This window comes from Telmatherina bonti, assembly GCF_933228915.1.
Source record: "Telmatherina bonti genome assembly, chromosome: 13".
NCBI lineage: Eukaryota > Metazoa > Chordata > Actinopteri > Atheriniformes > Telmatherinidae > Telmatherina > Telmatherina bonti.
Window position 1 is genome coordinate 35,737,738 of NC_136611.1, and position 22,491 is coordinate 35,760,228.

Here is a 22,491-nt window from a genome sequence, read left to right on the forward strand (position 1 = left end):
GACTGAAGGGATTCAGATGGTCTCAGAAGCTCCAGATGGATTCTATCCTCCATCATCTGTCCTCTGTGATCAGCCTCTAGTTCAGCAGATTGGGAAAGGAATCTGTCACTTCCAGTTAGAAGCATGAGAATTTAACACAAACGCAGTCAGAGATGTTCTCGTTCATAAGAGAGCAAGAACCACAGCAGAAACTTGCAAAGAATGTAAAGATGGTGTCCAAGTGTGGCCGCAAAGAAACACGATTTTTATTTACAACTCAAAGTTATGATTTTTATTCATTGATGACAAATTTAAACATGGACATTCGGTGCATTTTGAGCACAGTGTTGATTGAGCTCTGCTTCCCCTTCCCGAGCCTCCGCATGGTGGACTAGAATTTCCCCGGAGCCGTCTCCGTTGCCTCCAGAGTTTTTACCTCTGGAATCGCTCAAGTTGCTTAACCTGCCGATACCAATCAGCTGCCTCCAGAGTCCCAGAAGCCCAATATGGCCGGTAGGACTTCCTCAGTTTGACGACATCCCTCCCCGCGGGTGTCCACCAACGAGTTCTGGGCCTCGACAGGCACCCATGGCCTTACGGTCACAGAACTGTTGGCCACCTCAGCAGGGGCGGCACGGGACACAGTCCACTCGTACTCAATGTCCTCTGCCTCTACTGGGACATGGTTCAAGTTAGGTCTGGGCGATATATTGAGTATACTCGAAATATCGTGGCTAGTCCTCTGTGTGATATAGAAAATGCCTTTATTCGTCATATTGGAGTATCCTGTTGTCACGCAGGTGTTTTTAGCTGTGGGCGGGGTTTCCTCCCTCCTCCTCGACTCTGCACCGCTTTGCACAGAGAGTTAAAGCAAGCGCACCTCGTTACGTACATCATGTGAGCTACGTGCTACGTCAGGAGAGGCAGCGTGGAGCCACTGTTGCCCACTTGGTGACTTACTCGCTAAATCTGGCAACTTTTTTATTGAAAAGCGACAAATCTAGCGACTTTTACTGGAGTTATTGGAGACTTTCCTGGTGTTTTGGCGACTGACTTTAAAGCGCATATTGTAAAGTTATTGTCCGAAGGAGAGTCTCTCCCCGTCCTAAAGCACTCAGTCGCTCCGGCTGCAGCTGCAGCCAGTCAGAGGAGCAGAGAGGACACCTGCACGACTCCACCTACAGTCACAATGAACAGCCAAATCCGCCACTGATCCCGCTCTGGATTACAGAGTGGGACGTAAATTACAAAGTTTTTCACGTCACGCAAATATAATTCATTCTATTTGATTACATTCACAGCCTCTGTCACTTACTCACCTCGTCCACTGTGTGTGTGACACAAGCATATTTATCTAGCTCGTCATGTCTCTAGAAAGTACAGAAAGGAGTGGGAATCAAACCCTGAAATAAAAACTGGCTGAAGCCGTTTATTGGAGACGATACGAGGACATTCTGCCTGTATTATAAGACTGATTTCTACGCTAAACTCTGCCATTAAAAAAATACACGACAACTCAAAAACGTATCCATAAAGCAAAGCCTTATAATAGTTCATCATTTGAAAAGTCCCCCCTAGAGCACCTATTTTCTTACGTTGCATTTATTACATCATGCAAAGGCACTTTATTTTGTTTTAAAATGACATGTTTCTGCCACTGCTTTAACTGTTCAATAAATACGGTTTTGATCAGTTTGCTTCGTTACAATTTCATCCTTTTGGCATGAATGTTTAAAATCAGCATATCTTAATGCAGTATGAACAATTATGTTTTAATGGAGACACAAAATCATCTTACTGATGTGATTGTATGCACCAAAGCATTAATTCAAGGCTGAGGTAAATATCGAGATATATATCGTATATCGTGACATGGCATCAAAATATCGGGATATTACTAAAAGGTCATATCGCCCAGCCCTAGTTCAAGCTCACTGAGTGTCCAAGACACTGATGAGACGACTACAAAGTCGATCTTTGAACTGCAGCCAAGAGTGTCCTGGTGTCAAATGCAAATGTGGACACTGGAATGGAAGCGGGTCCAGACCTTCTTGATGAGACTGGCTCTGGAGCGCAACTTGTGCATCGAGGTAAGTCCAACTCTATCCGGTCGGAACGCTCAACCTCACATATCAACTCAGGCGCCTTCACCGCCAGAGAGGTGGTGTTCCAGGCCGTAAGATAGCTTCTGCAGCCGGGGATCAAACCACCAGGGGTTGGCCCACCCAGCTCACACTGCACCTGACCCCCATGGCCTTTCTATTGATGGGGGGCTCAGAGGAAGGAGTGCCTATGTCACTCTTGTGGTCTGACCAGTCCCCCATCGGCAATGGTCCGGCCACCAGGCACTCACCACTTGGCTCCACTTGCAGGTCTGGCTCCAGAGGGGGCCCTGGCGGTCCACGACCAGATGAGAGACTCCTGGCTCTAATGTTTTGTGCATCATAGCGTCCGGTCCCTCCCTGGAGACCTGTTTGACAGGTCCACGAAGCTCACGACAACATGGCTCCTCGGATCATCAGGACTACAAACCCCTTCAGCAGGGTCAGGTAGCGGCGCACCTCACTGAGAGGTGTATCCACAGCGAAGTCTACTTTAATACATGACAACATGCTGAAGTGCTGCGAGGAAGTCCATCTCTGCTGATGTGGTGTCGATATGGAGACCAGAAGATGTTTTCCCGACAACTGGTTTCCTCCCAGCAGAAGGTCATCAGGAGACGTGATGACGTCCAGACTCCGCTTGATTAGTTTAACCATAACAGACATAAACAAGATGCAGACAAAACTTGGACAGAGTATTTTATTTTATATGACTATAACCTAAACCGACTTTTTTATTTACATTTTTTACGCGGTTGATCCCCGATCTCGTCCCTGCAGCTGTCGCTCGTTCTTACCCCTCCTCTCCTTCCTCCTTTCTCCTCAGTGGAGGTGCGTAGCGTCCTCCTGCTGGCCGTTCTGCAGTGCTGCTCGGTGGCTCTGTGCGGCTGCGAGCCCCGCCTGGTCAACGTGGGCGCCGTCCTGAGCCAGAAACGTTACGAGCAGGTGTTCAAGGAGGCGGTGAGCCAGGCCAACGCGCTGTACGGCAAGGACAAGTTCAAGATGAACGCCATCTCCGTCACGCACAAGCCCAACGCCATCCAGATGGCCCTGTCCGTCTGCGAGGACCTCATCTCCAACCAGGTGAGTCACATGAGGTATCCATGGTAACTGCAAGGCTGGTCACATGATCACACACATTGTAAACAAGTAATTTCATCAGTGTGTTTTTATTGGTAAAGCTGATTTTTATTAATTTTTTTTGTTAATGATGATGAACAAAATTAATAAAAAATCTGATTTTTATTAATTTTTTTTAAAATTATTTTTTAATTAATGCTTTTTTTAAATTTTTTTTTTACAACATTTAAAACATTTTTTTCTTGATTTTTTTTTTTTTTTTTTTTTAATCAAAGTTTTCTTGCAGATCTCCAGGTTTTAATGAGCACTGAAATAATTTCTTCTATGTGTGTGTTAAAGATCAGGAGCTGCTTTTCATTCACCGATGAAGCAAATATGAAACAATCTTTAAAAAGGAAATAAAGTCTGGTAAACGTGGCTGGTCGTCCGCAGCGAACCCGCCCAGCGTGATTTAGTAGAACTAGTCAGACCCAGACACGCCTTCTTCACGAAGTGGGACCATCATAGTTATGGATCATAGTAGTGAAGATAAACATATTATTTAGTAGAGGTTTTTCCTGTTGTTTGATTGTTTTCATCAGTTTCCGTTCAGTTTTACCTGCAGAGACACGAGTCAGATCCGTCTCCGTCTGGACAATCAAAACGTTTCCTGAGGGGTTGCTAAGGCAACCACTTCTAAGAAAGGACAAAACCTGATGATGGTTGGATGTTCTGGGTTGATATAACACAATACTACATAGGTACAGTCGTCCTTATATGAACCACCCCCCCCCCCCACCCCCCCATTAACAAAGGGAGAAAAACAGCTGCCTGGGAAAGAAGCTGAAAACAACAAAAGTAATAATAAATAAAAATGTGATGAAAATCTTTATATTATTTTCTTATTCTGGTTCAATAGAAATATTTTTTTTAAAGTAAACAAATGTGATAAAATAATAAATGTTTCATCAGTCATAAACTAACATTTAGTTGAACAATCCTGTGATGTTTCCAGTCCGGTGTTTTCTGTTCCTCCCACCTGCTGACAGGTATTTTGTCCCTCTGTTCAACAGAAAAATGCTCTAATTCATCCAGGACCGACTTGTTTGTTTGTTTGTTTGTTTTATTTTTTTCTTCAACCCGGTAAATGAAAAAACAGTGTCTTATAACACAAAATTATAATTTAGCACATTTAGCACATAGGCCAGTGTTTCATAATGACAAGATGAATAAATTTGAGGACGACTGTATTTATATGTATATGTAGTTTTATTAATAAAATAATATTAATACAAAATAAAGTAAAATGAATAACCTAAAATTAAAATGAGACAAACTATTGATAAAACTTATTTATTCCATAAATTTCAAGTTGTTTATGTTTCCTAAAAGGGTATTTAGTTAGAGGTCACTATGCTGTTATTATACTGGGTCAGTCCAGCTGAACGGACCTGTGATGGACTGGAAACCAGGTGGACCTGCTTCTCGCCCAGTGATTGCTGGGAAAGACTCCAACTTCACGCAACCCTTAAATGGACAAGATGTTAATGAGAAAGCACCAGAAAACATTTTTATTTAGGAAGGCTTTTACATAGTTTTGTGTATTTAATTTATTTATGAACTGGTGTGTTTTTCTGCTTCTTTTAACCTGCAGCACGTTGAAATTTCCTTTAAAATGCAAAGTGTGTCATAATTAATGTTTATTATTATTATGATTATGATTATGATTATAATAATAATAATAATAATAATAATAATAATTATTATTATTATTATTATTATTATTATTATTATGAATGATGATAATAATAATAATAATAATAATAATAATAATAATAATAATAATAATAATAATAATCCATTGTTACTAAAAGCATCCAGTTTGGTTTTGAGGTACACGTTGAACCCAGGCAGCAACATGTTATATTCATCCAGGAAGGCTTTCCGCTGGGCGGAGACCAGGTTTGTTCAGATTTTCCCATGAAAAGGAACTTTTAGATAATCTAAAATTAGACCAAGTAGAAAGGTGGAGGCCATATTTCTCCACCATGATTAAAATAGCTGAAATGTATCAACAGTCAGTCAGAAGTGAAGAAAATGAGAGTTGAAACATCTTTCAGATCCAAGAGGATGAGGATTAGCATGAGCTGAGGAGCTCCGCAGGCAGGAATACTAATGAGGTTTTACCACAAAACACATGATCCAGAAAGGTGGTCCAAAGAAAAAAAGAACAAAGATGTAGAGTGAGAGCAAGACGAGATGAAGATGAAGCGAAACAAGTGACAGAATCGGTTCATGAGCTGTGTGAAAACAGCTGTCACTCACACGTCCGTCCGGCTGACGTTGCTGCAAATGATGAAACATGACTGGACTGGAGAAACCGTGTGCGTGTGGAAGTAAAGAGACATGAAACAGCTGGATGCTCTGAATGTGAAAAGAAGCGCTGCAGCTCTAATAATAGCAGGATGGAGGAGACGGGTGAAGGCGGAAAAAGGGCCTGAAGCTTCTGCTGTGATGTCACCAAACTAACCCGACAGGCCACTGAATCTGAATAACAGGCTGTGTGTGAATGCTTCCTGATAATAGACTGTGTAGAAAAAGATGGGCGGAGCCTCTGTGACATCACCCGTAGGTTTCTGAAGAGCTGAATTGAAGCTTGGTGGGCGGTTCCTACCATCACCATCTTGGCAGGGGCATGCGCGTCTCGCCCGGAAAAAACAAATATGGGCAAAGAGGTGGAGCTGAGAGGGGGGCTGTGAGTGTCATGGTGGATGATTGACATCCAGCGAACTCCGAGCTTTCTGTAGCTAAGAGCTAACCGAGCTAACCCGGAGATAACAGGAACTAACCAGCTAACGGAGGTAAGCGGGCTAAAGCTAAGTCACGTTGTTAACCGGCTAAAAACCGAAGTTGTTCTATGTTCTTCTTACTTGAAGTGGGAGATCGGGTACCTGTCAATCAACAGGACATGCCCCTAAATATGCCGAACTTCGAGATTAAATTACTTTTAAACGGGCGATTTAGAAAAAAATTCACTCCCCCCACAGTTGTCATGAAGGTAAACCTGACCTATTAAACCTAAAATAGATTTTTGAACCAGGCTGTAAACATGTTTATTTCTGCTGTAAACACGTTTATTTCTGCTGTGAAGTTGGTCTTTTTAGCATAGGAGTCTATGGGGATTTGCTCTGTTTTGGAGCCCCTAGTGGATGGAGGGGGAACTGCAATTGTTAGGACTTCTGCATAAAGGCTTCACTTTTAACCGCCGGAGGTTGCCGCTTGCTTCTGATGGATTTGGACAGGCCCCTGAGTCTGAATAACAGGCTCCAGTCACCTGGAGGCAAAGGCTGCCCCTGAACCTGTATGACAAGCGTTCCTTGAACGCCTGAAACGGAAGGCTGGGCCCCTGAATCTGAATAACAGGCTCCGTGTTGCACTTGTTTCCTCCTGGATGGGAGTCAAACTTATGTCAGGAAACAGAGACACGTCATGTCAGAGCAGAAAAAATGAGTCTCTAGGCCTCCTGCAGGAATGAAGATGGAAATGAGGCCAACATGGCGGTGGCATGTCGGACTCTACTGCAGGGACGGATGTCAGATTAACATCCTCTCAGTCTGAGCAGAAGCACTGATGTAATCCCCCCGTCCTCCCAGAGGAGGGATTATCCAGGCTCTCTCTACATGTTGGACTCGATGTTTTATCTCTGATCAACCAGCTGCTGCTAAAACATCATGAGAAGAAATCATCATATAGAAGACTGGAACCAGTGAGACCAGAACTACAGGAACCAGTGAGACCAGAACTACAGGAACCAGTGAGACCAGAACGACTGGAACCAGTGAGACCAGAACTACAGGAACCAGTGAGACCAGAACTACAGGAACCAGTGAGACCAGAACGACTGGAACCAGTGAGACCAAAACGACTGGAACCAGTGAGACCAGAACGACAGGAACCAGTGAGACCAGAACGATTGGAACCAGTGAGACCAGAACTACAGGAACCAGTGAGACCAGAACGACTGGAACCAGTGAGACCAGAACAACAGGAACCAGTATGACCAGAACAACAGGAACCAGTGAGACCAGAACGACAGGAACCAGTGAGACCAGAACAACAGGAACCAGTATGACCAGAACAACAGGAACCAGTGAGACCAGACCGACAGGAACCAGTGAGACCAGAACGACAGGAACCAGTGAGACCAGAACGACTGGAACCAGTGAGACCAGAACAACTGGAACCAGTGAGACCAGAACGACTGGAACCAGTGAGACCAGAACAACTGGAACCAGTGAGACCAGAACGACAGGAACCAGTGAGACCAGAACGACTGGAACCAGTGAGACCAGAACGACAGGAACCAGTGAGACCAGAACGACAGGAACCAGTGAGACCAGAACAACAGGAACCAGTGAGACCAGACCGACAGGAACCAGTGAGACCAGAACGACAGGAACCAGTGAGACCAGAACGACTGGAACCAGTGAGACCAGAACAACAGGAACCAGTGAGACCAGAACGACTGGAACCAGTGAGACCAGAACGACTGGAACCAGTGAGACCAGAACGACTGGAACCAGTGAGACCAGAACAACAGGAACCAGTGAGACCAGAACGACAGGAACCAGTGAGACCAGAACGACTGGAACCAGTGAGACCAGAACGACAGGAACCAGTGAGACCAGAACGACAGGAACCAGTGAGACCAGAACGACAGGAACCAGTGAGACCTGAACGACTGGAACCAGTGAGACCAGAACGACTGGAACCAGTGAGACCAGAACGACAGGAACCAGTGAGACCAGAACGACTGGAACCAGTGAGACCAGAACGACAGGAACCAGTGAGACCAGAACAACAGGAACCAGTGAGACCAGAACGACAGGAACCAGTGAGACCAGAACGACTGGAACCAGTGAGACCAGAACGACAGGAACCAGTGAGACCAGAACGACAGGAACCAGTGAGACCAGAACGACAGGAACCAGTGAGACCTGAACGACTGGAACCAGTGAGACCAGAACGACTGGAACCAGTGAGACCAGAACGACAGGAACCAGTGAGACCAGAACAACTGGAACCAGTGAGACCAGAACGACAGGAACCAGTGAGACCAGAACGACAGGAACCAGTGAGACCAGAACGACAGGAACCAGTGAGACCAGAACGACAGGAACCAGTGAGACCAGAACGACAGGAACCAGTGAGACCAGAACGACTGGAACCAGTGAGACCAGTGAAACGTAATGCTGAGGGCTTGAGGTCTGCCAGCAGACTGGATTTCCATCAAACAGGATGGGAAGTCTACCTGTATAAAAGCTACTGATCAGGTTCGGATGGATGACAACGGCCCACTGTCTGACATGAATGGGCTGGTGACTGCTGATGTCCACTCGATGTGAGCGTAGTGGTCAAGTTTCATTCAAAATGATCTGATGGCATAAAAAATACATCGACATCCAGATAACGGCATTATGGGACATCAAAACTTTCATCGTGCCCCTCAGTAAAACCAGTAAAATTCTGATGAAAATATTAAAACGTTTTCCTTGCCTTTCTCGTCGTTTCAGAAGTAAAACTGGTACCAAACATGTACTGATATCCGTATTTTCCAAAGAAGAAACTCTTTGTGACAGCAGCTGCGGATTCTTCTTCTTCTATAGGTGTATGCAATCCTGGTCAGCCATCCTCCGCAGTCCAACGACCACCTGACTCCCACGCCTGTCTCCTACACCGCTGGATTCTACCGCATCCCTGTGGTCGGCCTGACAACGCGCATGTCCATCTACTCTGACAAGGTCAGTCCAGGGCCTGTCCATGAACGCACCATCCCAGTGTTTTAAAGCTGTTAATGGTCCTGAACGAGTGTGTTTTCAGTGTGTAGTGATCTGGGCAGGAAGGGATGGGATGGAAGGTGTGGATCTGGGATGAACGCTAACCGTTCAGGATCTCTGGGATTATTTCCAGTCTGTTTATCTACCAGTTGTCTCAGTTGTGAATTCCAGCCCAGTGATGCAGCTGAGCAGCCAGTATCCCACATAGACCACACTACAGAACCAACCACAACACACACATTTAAATCAAAAGACTGGTCCACTTCCACACGAAAGAACAATGTCGTAAAAATGTTGAAATGACTTCAGTCACAGTACAAACATTCATTCATTAATTAATTCATGAATTCATGAATTCATTTATTCATTCATTCATTCATTATCCTAACCGCTTAATCCAATGAAGGGTGGTGGGGAAGCTGGAGCCTATCCCAGCAGTCTTTGGGCGAAAGGCAGGGTACACCCTGGACTGCTCGCCAGTCCATCACACGGCAGTACAAACATAATTATTTAAATGTTATTTGAAGGGAAGTCTCAGAAGATGTATGTACAGTCTTTTGCCTTGTGAGTCATGTCAGCAGTGCAGCCTGTTGATGCAGATGAACATACGTGTAGACAGGAACATGTTAGCATGCTGATATTACGACCAGTTATTGTTGTGGTCTTGTCATGGTGTTCCTCAGGGTACCATCCCAGTGCCTCTGACTTTAGTTTCATATGTTTAGTTTCTTTTTGTTGGTGGTTGGAGGCGGGTCTGACCGAGTGAAACCTGAAATTTAAAATGTTTTGTATGAAACACTTCCAGGTCTCAGCAGTACTTCACCATCACTGATACAGAATTGACGTTTTCATTAACAGTATGGAGGAAGCAGTTTAGGAAGATTGAGGGATTACAAAACACTTCTACACGTCTACGTCATGAAGCGGATAAAATACTTTTAGTTACAACACATCTAAATGTTTCTGCCCCGTGTTGCCTTCAGGCTCCATTCAGTGCAGTTTGTCCCAGTTTGGAGTCTTTCTCAGGGTTACAATATTGATGAAATGTTTCTGGGTGCTATCGGTCTCAGAACATCCCAGCACTCCCAGTCAACAACGGTCCAGTTACTCTCCAGTTTTTGATGGAGGACTTGGGGAAAACATAAAATATTAATATTTAGCAGGTGGTCTTGGTGTGTTTGGGCTCTTCAGCTCCTTTCATATGAAACCCTCACGCACAGGGATGCTTCCATCCACGCGTGTTAATACAAACATACTACATGTTTTTACTGCTGAAAGTTTTACACAGTAAAACCAGTTCCAGTGATGATGATGATGATAAAGAGGATGATGATGTTGATAAAGATGGTGATGATGATGATGATGGTGAAGATTAACATGTTGATGAAAATGTTACTGATATGTTGTAATATTTTATAATTAATACAGGTTTTTGAACATTACACTTCATTTAGTTTATTTAAAGCATTAATTATAATTACATAAAAATTAATGCATTAAAAAATGAACACATTGAATTGCATAAAAGTCTCATTGCACAACTTGCAGATAAACGATCCCACTGATGCAAACTGGACATCTCTGCTAATACCTCAGCAGCTTTGGCCCAATATTTAGTGAGCTTTCTGACCCTTCTAGTGACTCTATTTAAAGAATTAACCACTATCATCGGGACTAGTTTTCTGGTCATACTTAAGACTTTGGTGAGTAACCCGAAAACTCTTCCTGTGAACAGCAGTAAGCCCCTCCCCACTGTCAGAAGAACCCGCCAGAAGCTCGGTCCTCATGTCAGAGCACCAATTTGCCATTGGCTGATCCTGTCCTGGTTTACTGGCAGATGTTATTATTTTCCCATGAAGCGTGTGGATGAAAAACATGTAAAAAGATAACTTGTAATCAGATAACAACTGGAGCTGTTAGTTAAATGACTTAAAATGGCACTTTGACCATTTTACCACCCCTCACCCCACTGCGGCTCTTAGCCCCCATCATCTCATAGGTCATCCTTTTACTCAGTCTCATCAGAAAGTATGTTTGTGTTGACTTCCTCCTCCTCCTCTTCATCAGAGCATCCACCTGTCCTTCCTGAGGACGGTGCCTCCGTACTCCCACCAGGCTCAGGTGTGGTTCGACCTGATGAGGGAATTCAGGTGGAACCACATCATCCTCATCGTCAGCGACGACCACGAAGGCCGAGCTGCCCAGAAGAGGCTGGAGACGCTGTTGGAGGAGCGTGAGACCAAGGTGAGCGTGCACGATGTCAACGTGCACAGTCCAAGGTGTGGACACTTTAACATTAGATCCAGTAGGAAGATATCCCCAAAGTTTTAACAAGTACTGTGTTTATATATTTAATATATCTGTACAGATAGATAGATAGATAGATAGATAGATAGATAGATAGATAGATAGATAGATAGATAGATAGATAGATAGATAGATAGATAGATAGATAGACAGACACAGGTTATGAAAACACATTTCTGCATGTCATGTGTTAATGTGACTGTGTGTGTGTGGGTGTGTGTGTGTAGGTGTGTGTGTGTGCAGCCATCATCCCTTCATCTTCCCTCTTTTACCTCTTAAATCTGTCCTTCTTCTTCATTCTTTTTTCTCTCCATGTCACCTCCATCCTCCTCTTCTCTCCTTCTTTTCATCCCTCCATGATGCTTCTTTTATTCCTTTTATCCCATTATCATCTATTTATCCTCCTTCTTCCATTCATCCATCATCTCCTTTTTGCTTCACCATCATCCTCTCCTTACATGCCTCCTGAAATCTATTTTTCTATTCCTCTGTTATCCCTCCATCATCCCTTCATCTTTCTGTCGTGCTGTTCCATCTCTTCTTCCTTCCTTGTTCTGGCTTTAATATTCTTCCTGCTGGAGACTTCATTACAGCTTCTCTTTCATCACTTTGTTTTATCTATCTCCACCAAGAGGAGGTTTAGTTGTTGTTTATCGAGTTGTTTGTTTACATCAGGGATTTCCAAATCCGGTCCTCGAAGGCCGGTGTGCTGCAGGTATTGGATGTGTCCCTGCAGCAACACACCTGATTCATGTGGACAGACTTGTGCAGAACTTGACAAGAAGCTGTGGAGATCACTTTTATTTTAATCAGGCTTGTTGCAGTCGTAAAAAATTCAGTCCCTGCAGAACATCGGCCCTCGACGACTGGATTTGGATCTTGTTGACATGAATCATAAACAAACCTGCATCCAGGAGTTTAGTCTTTGAAGAAAACAGGAAGATTTCACCGTATCAGTGACTCTTTCAGCTCCATCAGGTCAGCCGACACAAACAGCTGGTCTGACTCTGAATCTTTTCTAATCACAAGACATGGACTAGTCATACAACATGAACTAGTCATACAACATGGACTAGTCACATGACATGGACTAGTCACATGACATGGACTAGTCATATAACATGGACTAGTCATACAACATGGACTAGTCACATGACATGGACTAGTCATATAACATGGACTAGTCACATGACATGGACTAGTCATATAACATAGACTAGTCACATGACATGGACTAGTCACATGACATGGACTAGTCATATAACATGGACTAGTCATACAACATGGACTAGTCACATGACATGGACTAGTCACATGACATGGACTAGTCATATAACATGGACTAGTCATACAACATGGACTAGTCACATGACATGGACTAGTCATACAACATGGACTAGTCACATGACATGGACTAGTCACATGACATGGACTAGTCATATAACATGGACTAGTCACATGACATGGACTAGTCATATAACATGGACTAGTCACATGACATGGACTAGTCATACAACATGGACTAGTCACATGACATGGACTAGTCACATGACATGGACTAGTCATATAACATGGACTAGTCACATGACATGGACTAGTCATACAACATGGACTAGTCACATGACATGGACTAGTCACATGACATGGACTAGTCATATAACATGGACTAGTCATACAACATGGACTAGTCACATGACATGGACTAGTCATATAACATGGACTAGTCACATGACATGGACTAGTCACATGACATGGACTAGTCATATAACATAGACTAGTCACATGACATGGACTAGTCACATGACATGGACTAGTCATATAACATGGACTAGTCATACAACATGGACTAGTCACATGACATGGACTAGTCACATGACATGGACTAGTCATATAACATGGACTAGTCATACAACATGGACTAGTCACATGACATGGACTAGTCATACAACATGGACTAGTCATACAACATGGACTAGTCACATGACATGGGCTAGTCATACAACATGGACTAGTCATACAGCATGGACTAGTCATACAACATGGACTAGTCATACAGCATGGACTAGTCATACAACATGGACTAGTCATACAACATGGACTAGTCACATGACATGGGCTAGTCATACAACATGGACTAGTCATACAACATGGGCTAGTCATACAACATGGACTAGTCACATGACATGGGCTAGTCATACAACATGGACTAGTCATACAACATGGGCTAGTCATACAACATGGACTAGTCATACAACATGGACTAGTCATACAGCATGGAGTAGTCATACAACATGGGCTAGTCATACAACACACACTAGTCCCAAAACATGGACTAGTCACATGACATGGGCTAGTCATACAACATGGACTAGTCATACAACATGGAGTAGTCCCAAAACATGGACTAGTCACATGACATGGGCTAGTCACAAGACACAGATTAGTCATAAAACAAGGACTAGTCATACGACACAGACTCGTTATACGACACAGACTAGTCAAACAACATGGACTAGTCCCAAGATACGGACTAGTCAGAAGACACAGATTAGTCATAAAACAAGGACTAGTCTAATGACATGGACTTGTCATACAACATGGACTAGTCATACAACAGACTAGTCATATGACCAGCTCTAGTAAAATGACATGGACTTGTCATACAACATGGACTAGTCATATGACATTGACTAGTCATAGCATCAACTGTGGGGACATGGATTTTTCTGTTAAACAAAAACTTTTTGTGACAACTGATACAGGATCAGAATTTGATCCGTTAGATCAACCTCCTGGTCAGGACCTGTTTATGTGAATTATGGACATCTTGGCCTTATCTTTTTACCATAAGGTCATCATTCTGGATCAACTAGTATTAACTCACAACTAGTGGTCTTGGTTCAGAGATTCCTGTTGGTTCAGGACATGTTTTTACAGATTTTGCACCTCTTGGTCTTCACAGTGGACTGCTGGTTTGAATCATGACCCAATTCCCTTTATCCTAGACGTTCTAGTGGTATCAGTCAACATGCAGATCTTTAGTCTGGACCTTTTACTCTTAATTAAGGCCCAGTTGGTTTTATCAGCAGCTACTGGTCTTAATTCAGGACCTGCTGGTATGAACACTGGACCTCTTGAATTAGGACTTGGTGGTCTAGTTCTAAGAACTGCTGGTCTTTACTCTAAACCTTATGGTCTTGGTTCAGGACCTGCTGGTCTTGTTTCAAGTCTAGTTGTTTATGGTTTCGGACTTGCTGGTCTTGTTTTAAGTAAATTTGGTCATGGTTTATGACCTGCCTGTCTTGACTTAAGACCTGATGGTCTTGATTCAGGTCTGGTTTGTCAGAATTCAGGACCTGCTGGTCTTGGTTCATGTTTAGTTAGTCTTGGTTCAGGTCTAGTTTGTCTTGATTCAGATCTAGTCAGTTTTGCTTTGGAACCTCCTGGTCTTGGTTCAGGTCTGGTTGGTTTTGGTTCAGCTTTAGTCGGTTTTTCTTTAGGACTGGCTGGTCTTGGTTCAGGTCTGGTTGGTCGTGGTTTAGGACCTGCCTGTCTTGACTTTTGTCCTGCTGGTCTTGTTTCTGATCTGGTTGGTCAAAATTAAGGATCTGCTAGTCTTCTTTCATGTTTGGTGAGTCTTGGTTCAAGTCTAGTTGGTTTTGTTTTGGGACCTGCTTGTCTTGTTTCATGTTTGGTGACTCTTGGTTCAGATCTAGTTGGTTTTGCTTAAGGACCTGCTAGTTTTGGTTTAGGTCTGGTATGATTTGGTTCAGGTCTAGTTGGTTTTGCTTAAGGACCTGCTAGTTTTGGTTTAGGTCTGGTATGATTCGGTTCAGGTCTAGTTGGTTTTGCTTAAGGACCTGCTAGTTTTGGTTTAGGTCTGGTATGATTCGGTTCAGGTCTAGTTGGTTTTGCTTAAGGACCTGCTAGTTTTGGTTTAGGTCTGGTATGATTCGGTTCAGGTCTAGTTGGTTTTGCTTAAGGACCTGCTAGTTTTGGTTCAGGTCTGGTATGATTCGGTTCAGGTCTAGTTGGTTTTGCTTAAGGACCTGCTAGTTTTGGTTTAGGTCTGGTATGATTCGGTTCAGGTCTAGTTGGTTTTGCTTAAGGACCTGCTAGTTTTGGTTCAGGTCTGGTATGATTCGGTTCAGGTCTAGTTGGTTTTGCTTAAGGACCTGCTAGTTTTGGTTCAGGTCTGGTATGATTCGGTTCAGGTCTAGTTGGTTTTGCTTAAGGACCTGCTAGTTTTGGTTCAGGTCTGGTATGATTCGGTTCAGGTCTAGTTGGTTTTGCTTAAGGACCTGCTAGTTTTGGTTTAGGTCTGGTATGATTCGGTTCAGGTCTAGTTGGTTTTGCTTAAGGACCTGCTAGTTTTGGTTCAGGTCTGGTATGATTCGGTTCAGGTCTAGTTGGTTTTGCTTAAGGACCTGCTAGTTTTGGTTTAGGTCTGGTATGATTCGGTTCAGGTCTAGTTGGTTTTGCTTAAGGACCTGCTAGTTTTGGTTCAGGTCTGGTATGATTCGGTTCAGGTCTAGTTGGTTTTGCTTAAGGACCTGCTAGTTTTGGTTCAGGTCTGGTATGATTCGGTTCAGGTCTAGTTGGTTTTGCTTAAGGACCTGCTAGTTTTGGTTCAGGTCTGGTATGATTCGGTTCAGGTCTAGTTGGTTTTGCTTAAGGACCTGCTAGTTTTGGTTCAGGTCTGGTGAGTCTCGGTTCAGGTCTTGTGGTGTCCCATTACCGTACTTACATGGAAGATGTTAATTAAACGACACTCCAGTCTTGGTGGAGTTTGCTTTTCTGCCATTTCTCCTTTGTTTCTTTCTTTTAGCGTGAGTTTTCTTCTCTTTTTCTCTCCTTCCTTCTATCTTATGTTATGCCCATCCACGTCATCCTTTTAGTTCTTCGCATCCATCTGTTGTCTGTTTTTTCATCAGCTGGACTCTGACGGAGGTCGGAGTCGTACAAACACGTCTCAGCTGCTTCTGTCAGACCGCCTGTCTGTCACATCTGAGCAGCTTGACATAAACAAACCAATCGGTAACTTCTCCTGTAAGCAGCTGACGGCCTTGCTGTGGTGGCCGCTGCTGCGCTACAGGTGTAAAGAAAGACCAACATCACACTGAAATGATAAAATGGCTCCAGAATAGAAAGTACATGAAGAGAAGTTCTTGAATAACTATATCCAAATGAGACTGTGGAGAAGTCTGAATGTGACATTCATAAATATTACAGAGACTTTTAAAGTGGGAGGAGAGATATGAATATTACAGCACATTAGTTAAAGTAGATGAGCAGAGCACCAGTGTGTGTTGTTTCTGATGTAAAATCATAAATTTCACAGTGGCACTGAGGAAAACTGAAACACACAGCCCACCATGCTGCAGGCTTTCCAGAAAACCTAATACACAAGAGTTTTCATTCCCTACTTCTTTCATTTAACACTTTATCAAAACATCATAAAACTGCTGAACTTGTAAAGTTGTCTGAGGAATGAGTAAAAGTAATCCTAGGAATGAGTAAAGTAATCCAAGGAATGAGTAAAGTAATCCTAGGAGTAAGTAAAGTAGAAATAGGTAATAATAGGAATGGGTAAAGTGACAGTAGGAATAGGTAAAGTAATCCTGGGTACGAGTAAAGTAATCCTAAAAATGAGTAAAGTAATTCAAGGAATGAGTAAAGTAATCCTAGGAAAGAGTAAAGTAATCCTAGGACAAGTAAAATTACCCAATGAATGAGTAAACTAATCCTAGGAATAAGTAAAGTAGGATTAAGTAATCATAGGAACAAGAAAGTAATCCTAGGAATGAGTAAAGTAATCCTAGGAGTGAGTAAAGTAATCCTGGGGACGAGTAAAGTGATCCTAGGAATGAGTAAACTAGGGCGAGTAAAGTAATATGTAAGGAGGAACTGTTCTACGGTAGAAAGAAATAAATGAAGCTGAGCATTTGTCCAGGTGTTTAATGGAGGTCTGTTAGCTGAGTAGTTGCTATGCTACATGTTAGCATCGCTGCTTCTTGCTACTGTTGGACTGCAGGATCTCATGCTGAACTCTGAACAACTCTGTACAAGCAAGTCTTCTTCTTTCTAACGACCTTCGAAGAATGAATCCAAATATTGACTTTTGGGGGCTTAGAACTGGATACTCTGATTCTGACTCCTTTACCTCTCCATCATGCTGCTGCCAACACCATGTTTCACTGTGGGTTGTTCCTTTTATTCCTTGATGGCCAAAAAGTTCAGTTGTAGTCTTTTCTGAGCAGAAAACCTTCCAGATTTTTCCTGATCACATTTAGCTGTAAATTGTCACAGATCTTCTTCGTTCTGTAGGAAGAACTCACGTTCACTCCTGCACAAACAGTTCAGTAATAAATTTACACCTCAAACTAAATATAGATGAAGGAGGTCCCTGCACATCATCAGCAGATCAGACGCGTTCTTCATCCTGAAACATCAAGCAGCAGAAAACACAAACCAGAAGCCACAACAGAGACACTAAGTGTTGCTCATTAGCATATTCATGATGTTATCACATCAGATTTACCTGCATAGAAAGTCAGTCTTGTCATTTATAACTTCTGTTTCTAAGACCTGGGACCCTGAATAATGCATAAAAACAGACTCTAATCTCTTTATTATTTTATGAACAGACAAAACCTTTACACAACATTTAGATGCGTTTCATGACGGAGTGGCAGGGACTCAGGTGCTAGCATTGATCATCCAGTGATTTAAAGGTTGCTGGTTCGAGTTCTGCTGCTGGGACATGTTGCAGCCTCAACGGCCTGGTCCCAAACCCAGATAAACGCAGAGACTGGTGTCAGGGTGGCTGGAAGCAGATGATTCGCAGTGGTAAGCTGAGAGGGAAACAACATTTACGTTGAAATATTTACAACTTCTTTAATTAATCAGATTGTTAATTCATTCATTATCCTAACCGCTTAGTCCAATAAAGGATCGCGGGAAGCTGGAGCCTATCCCAGCTGGCTTTGGGAGAAAGGCAGGGTACACCCTGGACAGCTCGCCAGTCCATCACAGGGACACAGAGACAAACAACACCTATGGGAAATGTATAGTAACCAATTAACCTGACATGCAAGTCTTTGGACAGTGGGAGGAAGCTGGAGAACCCAGAGAGAACCCACACATACATGGGAAGAACATGCAAACTCCACACAGAAAGGCCCCCATTCAAACCTCACCCCAGCCGAGGATCAAACCAACGACCTTCTTGCTGTGAGGCCACAGTGCTAAAAAATATGCCACCGTGCAGCCTCAGATTGTTTAATGCCAGAAAATAAAATTAAAAATAAGGGGTGTCAGACAGGTGGATGGACAGACAGGTGGAGGGACAGACAGGTGGATGGACAGACAGGTGGATGGACAGACAGGTGGATGCACAGACAGGTGGATGGACAGACAGGTGGATGCACAGGCAGGTGGAGGGACAGGCAGGTGGAGGGACAGACAGGTGGATGGACAGGTAGGTGGATGGACAGACAGGTGGATGGACAGACAGGTGGAGGGACAGACAGGTGGAGGGACAGACAGGTGGATGGACAGGTAGGTGGATGGACAGACAGGTGGATGGACAGACAGGTGGATGCACAGGCAGGTGGAGGGACAGGCAGGTGGAGGGACAGACAGATGGAGGGACAGACAGGTGGATGGACAGACAGGTGGAGGGACAGACAGGTGGATGGACAGGTAGGTGGATGGACAGGTAGGTGGATGGACAGACAGGTGGATGGACAGACAGATGGAGGGACAGGTAGGTGGAGGGACAGACAGGTGGATGGACAGACAGGTGGATGCACAGGCAGGTGGAGGGACAGGCAGGTGGAGGGACAGACAGGTGGATGGACAGGTAGGTGGATGGACAGACAGGTGGAGGGACAGACAGGTGGAGGGACAGACAGGTGGATGGACAGGTAGGTGGATGGACAGGTAGGTGGATGGACAGACAGGTGGATGGACAGACAGATGGAGGGACAGGTAGGTGGAGGGACAGACAGGTGGAGGGACAGACAGATGGAGGGACAGGTAGGTGGAGGGACAGACAGATGGAGGGACAGGTAGGTGGAGGGACAGACAGGTGGATGGACAGACAGGTGGAGGGACAGACAGATGGATGGACAGACAGGTGGAGGGACAGGTAGGTGGATGGACAGACAGGTGGATGGACAGGTAGGTGGAGGGACAGATAGGTGGATGGACAGGTAGGTGGATGGACAGACAGGTGGATGGACAGGTAGGTGGATGGACAGATAGGTGGATGGACAGGTAGGTGGATGGACAGACAGGTGGAGGGACAGACAGGTGGAGGGACAGGTAGGTGGATGGACAGACAGGTGGAGGGACAGGTAGGTGGATGGACAGACAGGTGGAGGAACAGACAGGTGGATGGACAGACAGGTGGAGGGACAGACAGGTGGAGGAACAGACAGGTGGATGGACAGACAGGTGGAGGGACAGATTGACAGGTGATGGGATAGATGGATGGGCAGGTTGGGGACCTGTGGACAGACTGGTGGACATCAAGGTGGAGGCATGGCTGTGAGGACAGGTGGACAGACAGACAGATGGGTGGTCTGTGACGTGTTTGCGTGTGACTCTGGTCATGTGTTGGATGCTTTGCTGCGACTGTGTATAATCTTTTTGTGTCTGCATGTTTTCTCTGTGCACATCACCATCAGACTAAAAACAGGAACTATGAAAACCTCGACCAACAGAACTTTGACTTCAGGAGAACACCGAAGGTATAAACTTGCATGGTCAAATGATGCACGCCGCCCAACCAATCTCTGAGCTCGCCCAGTAGTAGCCAAGCACCAGTTAGCTCCGCCCACCCGCCCAGAATCCAACCCAGCTCCAGAGATAGATCTTATCCTGGTGGCACGTCTTCTCTCCACCATCTTTTCTTTCTTTTGATTTTTCATGATTCCTGCACACTGAGAATGCAGGAGAGACGCCCTTCCTCTTCCTCCCTCCTTCCTCCTTCCTCCTCCTCCTCCATGTGAAGGGTTGCATGCAGCCAGGCGGATGTTGGGCTCTGTCTGCAGATATCCGAGGAACACCGCCCCTCTCTGGATCCTCTCACTCTTTACCTTTTATTTTGGGAAATGAACCACTTCCTCAACCCCGCCTCCCTCTTCCTCCCCCCCGTCTTCCTTCTCTCCTCTCAAACTTTTTTTTAATTTGCGGTTGCATCAGCGCTCTCTAACATGCACGTCCCTGATTGGTTGGTTGGTTGGAGTCTTGAAAGCGCCTCAGTTTGCATGTGCCACCACACCACGCACAACTTTTGCCCCTCCTTCTTTTTATTCAAGCTTTGACTTTGAGTTTTCTTTCAGTTCAGCAAATCTTGGGCACTTTTTGCCTCCATGTTTTTTTTTTTTTAGCCCCGCCCCCCTCCTCCCATAGTAGCGTGGGTGAGAGGGAGCATGGTCGAGGCTTGGGGATCGGGGTGGTCTGGGAAACAGCTTCTGCTAGTCTTGTGCTAATGATATCTGTCCCATGATGTGTGTTGTGGTGTTGTGTTCCACCGTGTTTCTGCTTGTCCCTTGGTGGTCCATCGGTGCCGCGGTTCTCCAGGCGGAAAAGGTGCTGCTGTTCAGCCAGGACACCAACCTGACTGCACTGCTGCTGGAGGCCAAAGACCTGGAGGCGCGGGTCATCATCCTTTCAGCCAGGTAAGTGGGATGAAAAAAAGCTCCTTCGATTGTGATTGGCCATCTCCAGTGGTCTGATCAGGTACCGCCAAACTTTCTACATCAGCACAAAGACTCAGGAAGTACCTAAAAGAATTGTCCTGATTGGGAGACATAATGGCGTATTTATGACAAGCTGTTGTGTTTATGACACATAGTGGTGTATTTTGGGCACTTGTTGGTGTATTTATTAAATATTTCCACTGACGCCCTCAGTAACATTAGAATCTTTAGCATGTAATCTACAGTTTCTGAAACATACAGTATTACTTTATGGTAAAAGTTTTGCTTCAAACCTAGCAGCAACCACCTCCTGTGGGCTCACCATCTACGGGAGGAGCCGTAGGGGTCGGGTGCAATGTGAGCTGGGCAGCAGCAAGGGGCGAGGAACCTGGCAGTCCGATCCGTGGCTGCAGAAGCTGGCTCTAGGGACGTGGATTGTCACCTCTCTGGTGGGGAAGGAGCCTGAGCTTGTGCGCGAAGTTGAGCGGTTCCGACTACATATAGTTGGACTCACCTCGATGCATAGCTTGGGCTCTGGAACCAGTACCCCCAAGAGGGGCTGGACTTTCTTCCACTCTGGTGTTGTTCATTGTGAGAGGCGCTGAGCAGGTGTGGGCATTTTTATCAGCCCCCAGCTTGGTACCTGCACATTGGAGTTTACCCCGGTGGATGAAAGGGTAGTTTCCCTCTGCCTTCGGGGGGGGACAGGTTCTGACTGTTGTCTGTGCTTATGTACTGAACAGCAGTTCAGAGTACCCGCCCTTTCTGGAGTCCTTGGAGGGAGTGTTGGAAGGTGCTCCTTCCGGGGACTCCATTGTTCTGCTGGGAGACTTCAATGCTCACACGGGCAATGACAGTGAGACCTGGAGGGGAGTGATTGGGAGGCATGGTCCCCCCCATCTGAATGGTGTTTTGTTATTGGACTTCTGTGGTCGTCATGGATTGTCCATAACGAACACCATGTTCCAACATAAGAGTGTCCATATGTACACCTGGCATCAGGATTCCCTGGGGAGCAGTCGATGATTGATTGTGTAGTCGTATCCTCGGACCTGCAGCCACATGCCTTGGACACTCGGGTGAAGAGGGGGGCGGAGCTTCAACTGATCACCACTTGGTGGTGAGTTGGCTCAGATGGTGGGGGAGGAAGCCGGTCAGATCTGGTAGGCCCAAACGTGTTGTGAGGGTCTGCTGGGAACATCTGGCTGAGTCCCCCATTAGAGCGAGCTTCAACTCCCACCTTCAGCAGAGCTTCAAACATGTCCCGAGTGAGGCGGGGGACATTGAGTCCGAATGGGCTGTGTTCTGTGGCTCTATTGCTGAGGCGGCCAGCTGGAGCTGTGGGCGTAGGGTCGTTGGTGCCTGTCGTGGCGGTAATCCCGGACTCGTTGGTGGACAAGAGCAGTGAGGGATGCCGTCAAGCTGAAGAAGGAGTCCTATCGGGCCTTCTTGGCCTGTGGGACTCTGGAGGCAGCTGATGGGTACCGACAGGCTAAG

The 22,491-nt window shown here is 45.1% G+C and overlaps 1 protein-coding gene across 1 annotated transcript in view; it reads left to right on the plus strand.

The window, feature by feature from the left end:
• Positions 1-2,481: 2,481 nt before the first annotated feature.
• grin1b (glutamate receptor, ionotropic, N-methyl D-aspartate 1b) overlaps positions 2,482-22,491 on the plus strand; it is a gene marked incomplete at both ends in the record, with an annotated part of 63,812 nt that continues 43,802 nt past the window's right edge. The window contains 6 exons of the mRNA XM_079251744.1: positions 2,482-2,523; positions 2,862-3,164; positions 8,807-8,941; positions 11,045-11,221; positions 19,978-20,040; positions 20,876-20,973. Coding sequence (XP_079107870.1) covers positions 2,482-2,523; positions 2,862-3,164; positions 8,807-8,941; positions 11,045-11,221; positions 19,978-20,040; positions 20,876-20,973 — 818 coding nt within the window. The remainder of the gene's footprint in view (positions 2,524-2,861; positions 3,165-8,806; positions 8,942-11,044; positions 11,222-19,977; positions 20,041-20,875; positions 20,974-22,491) is intronic.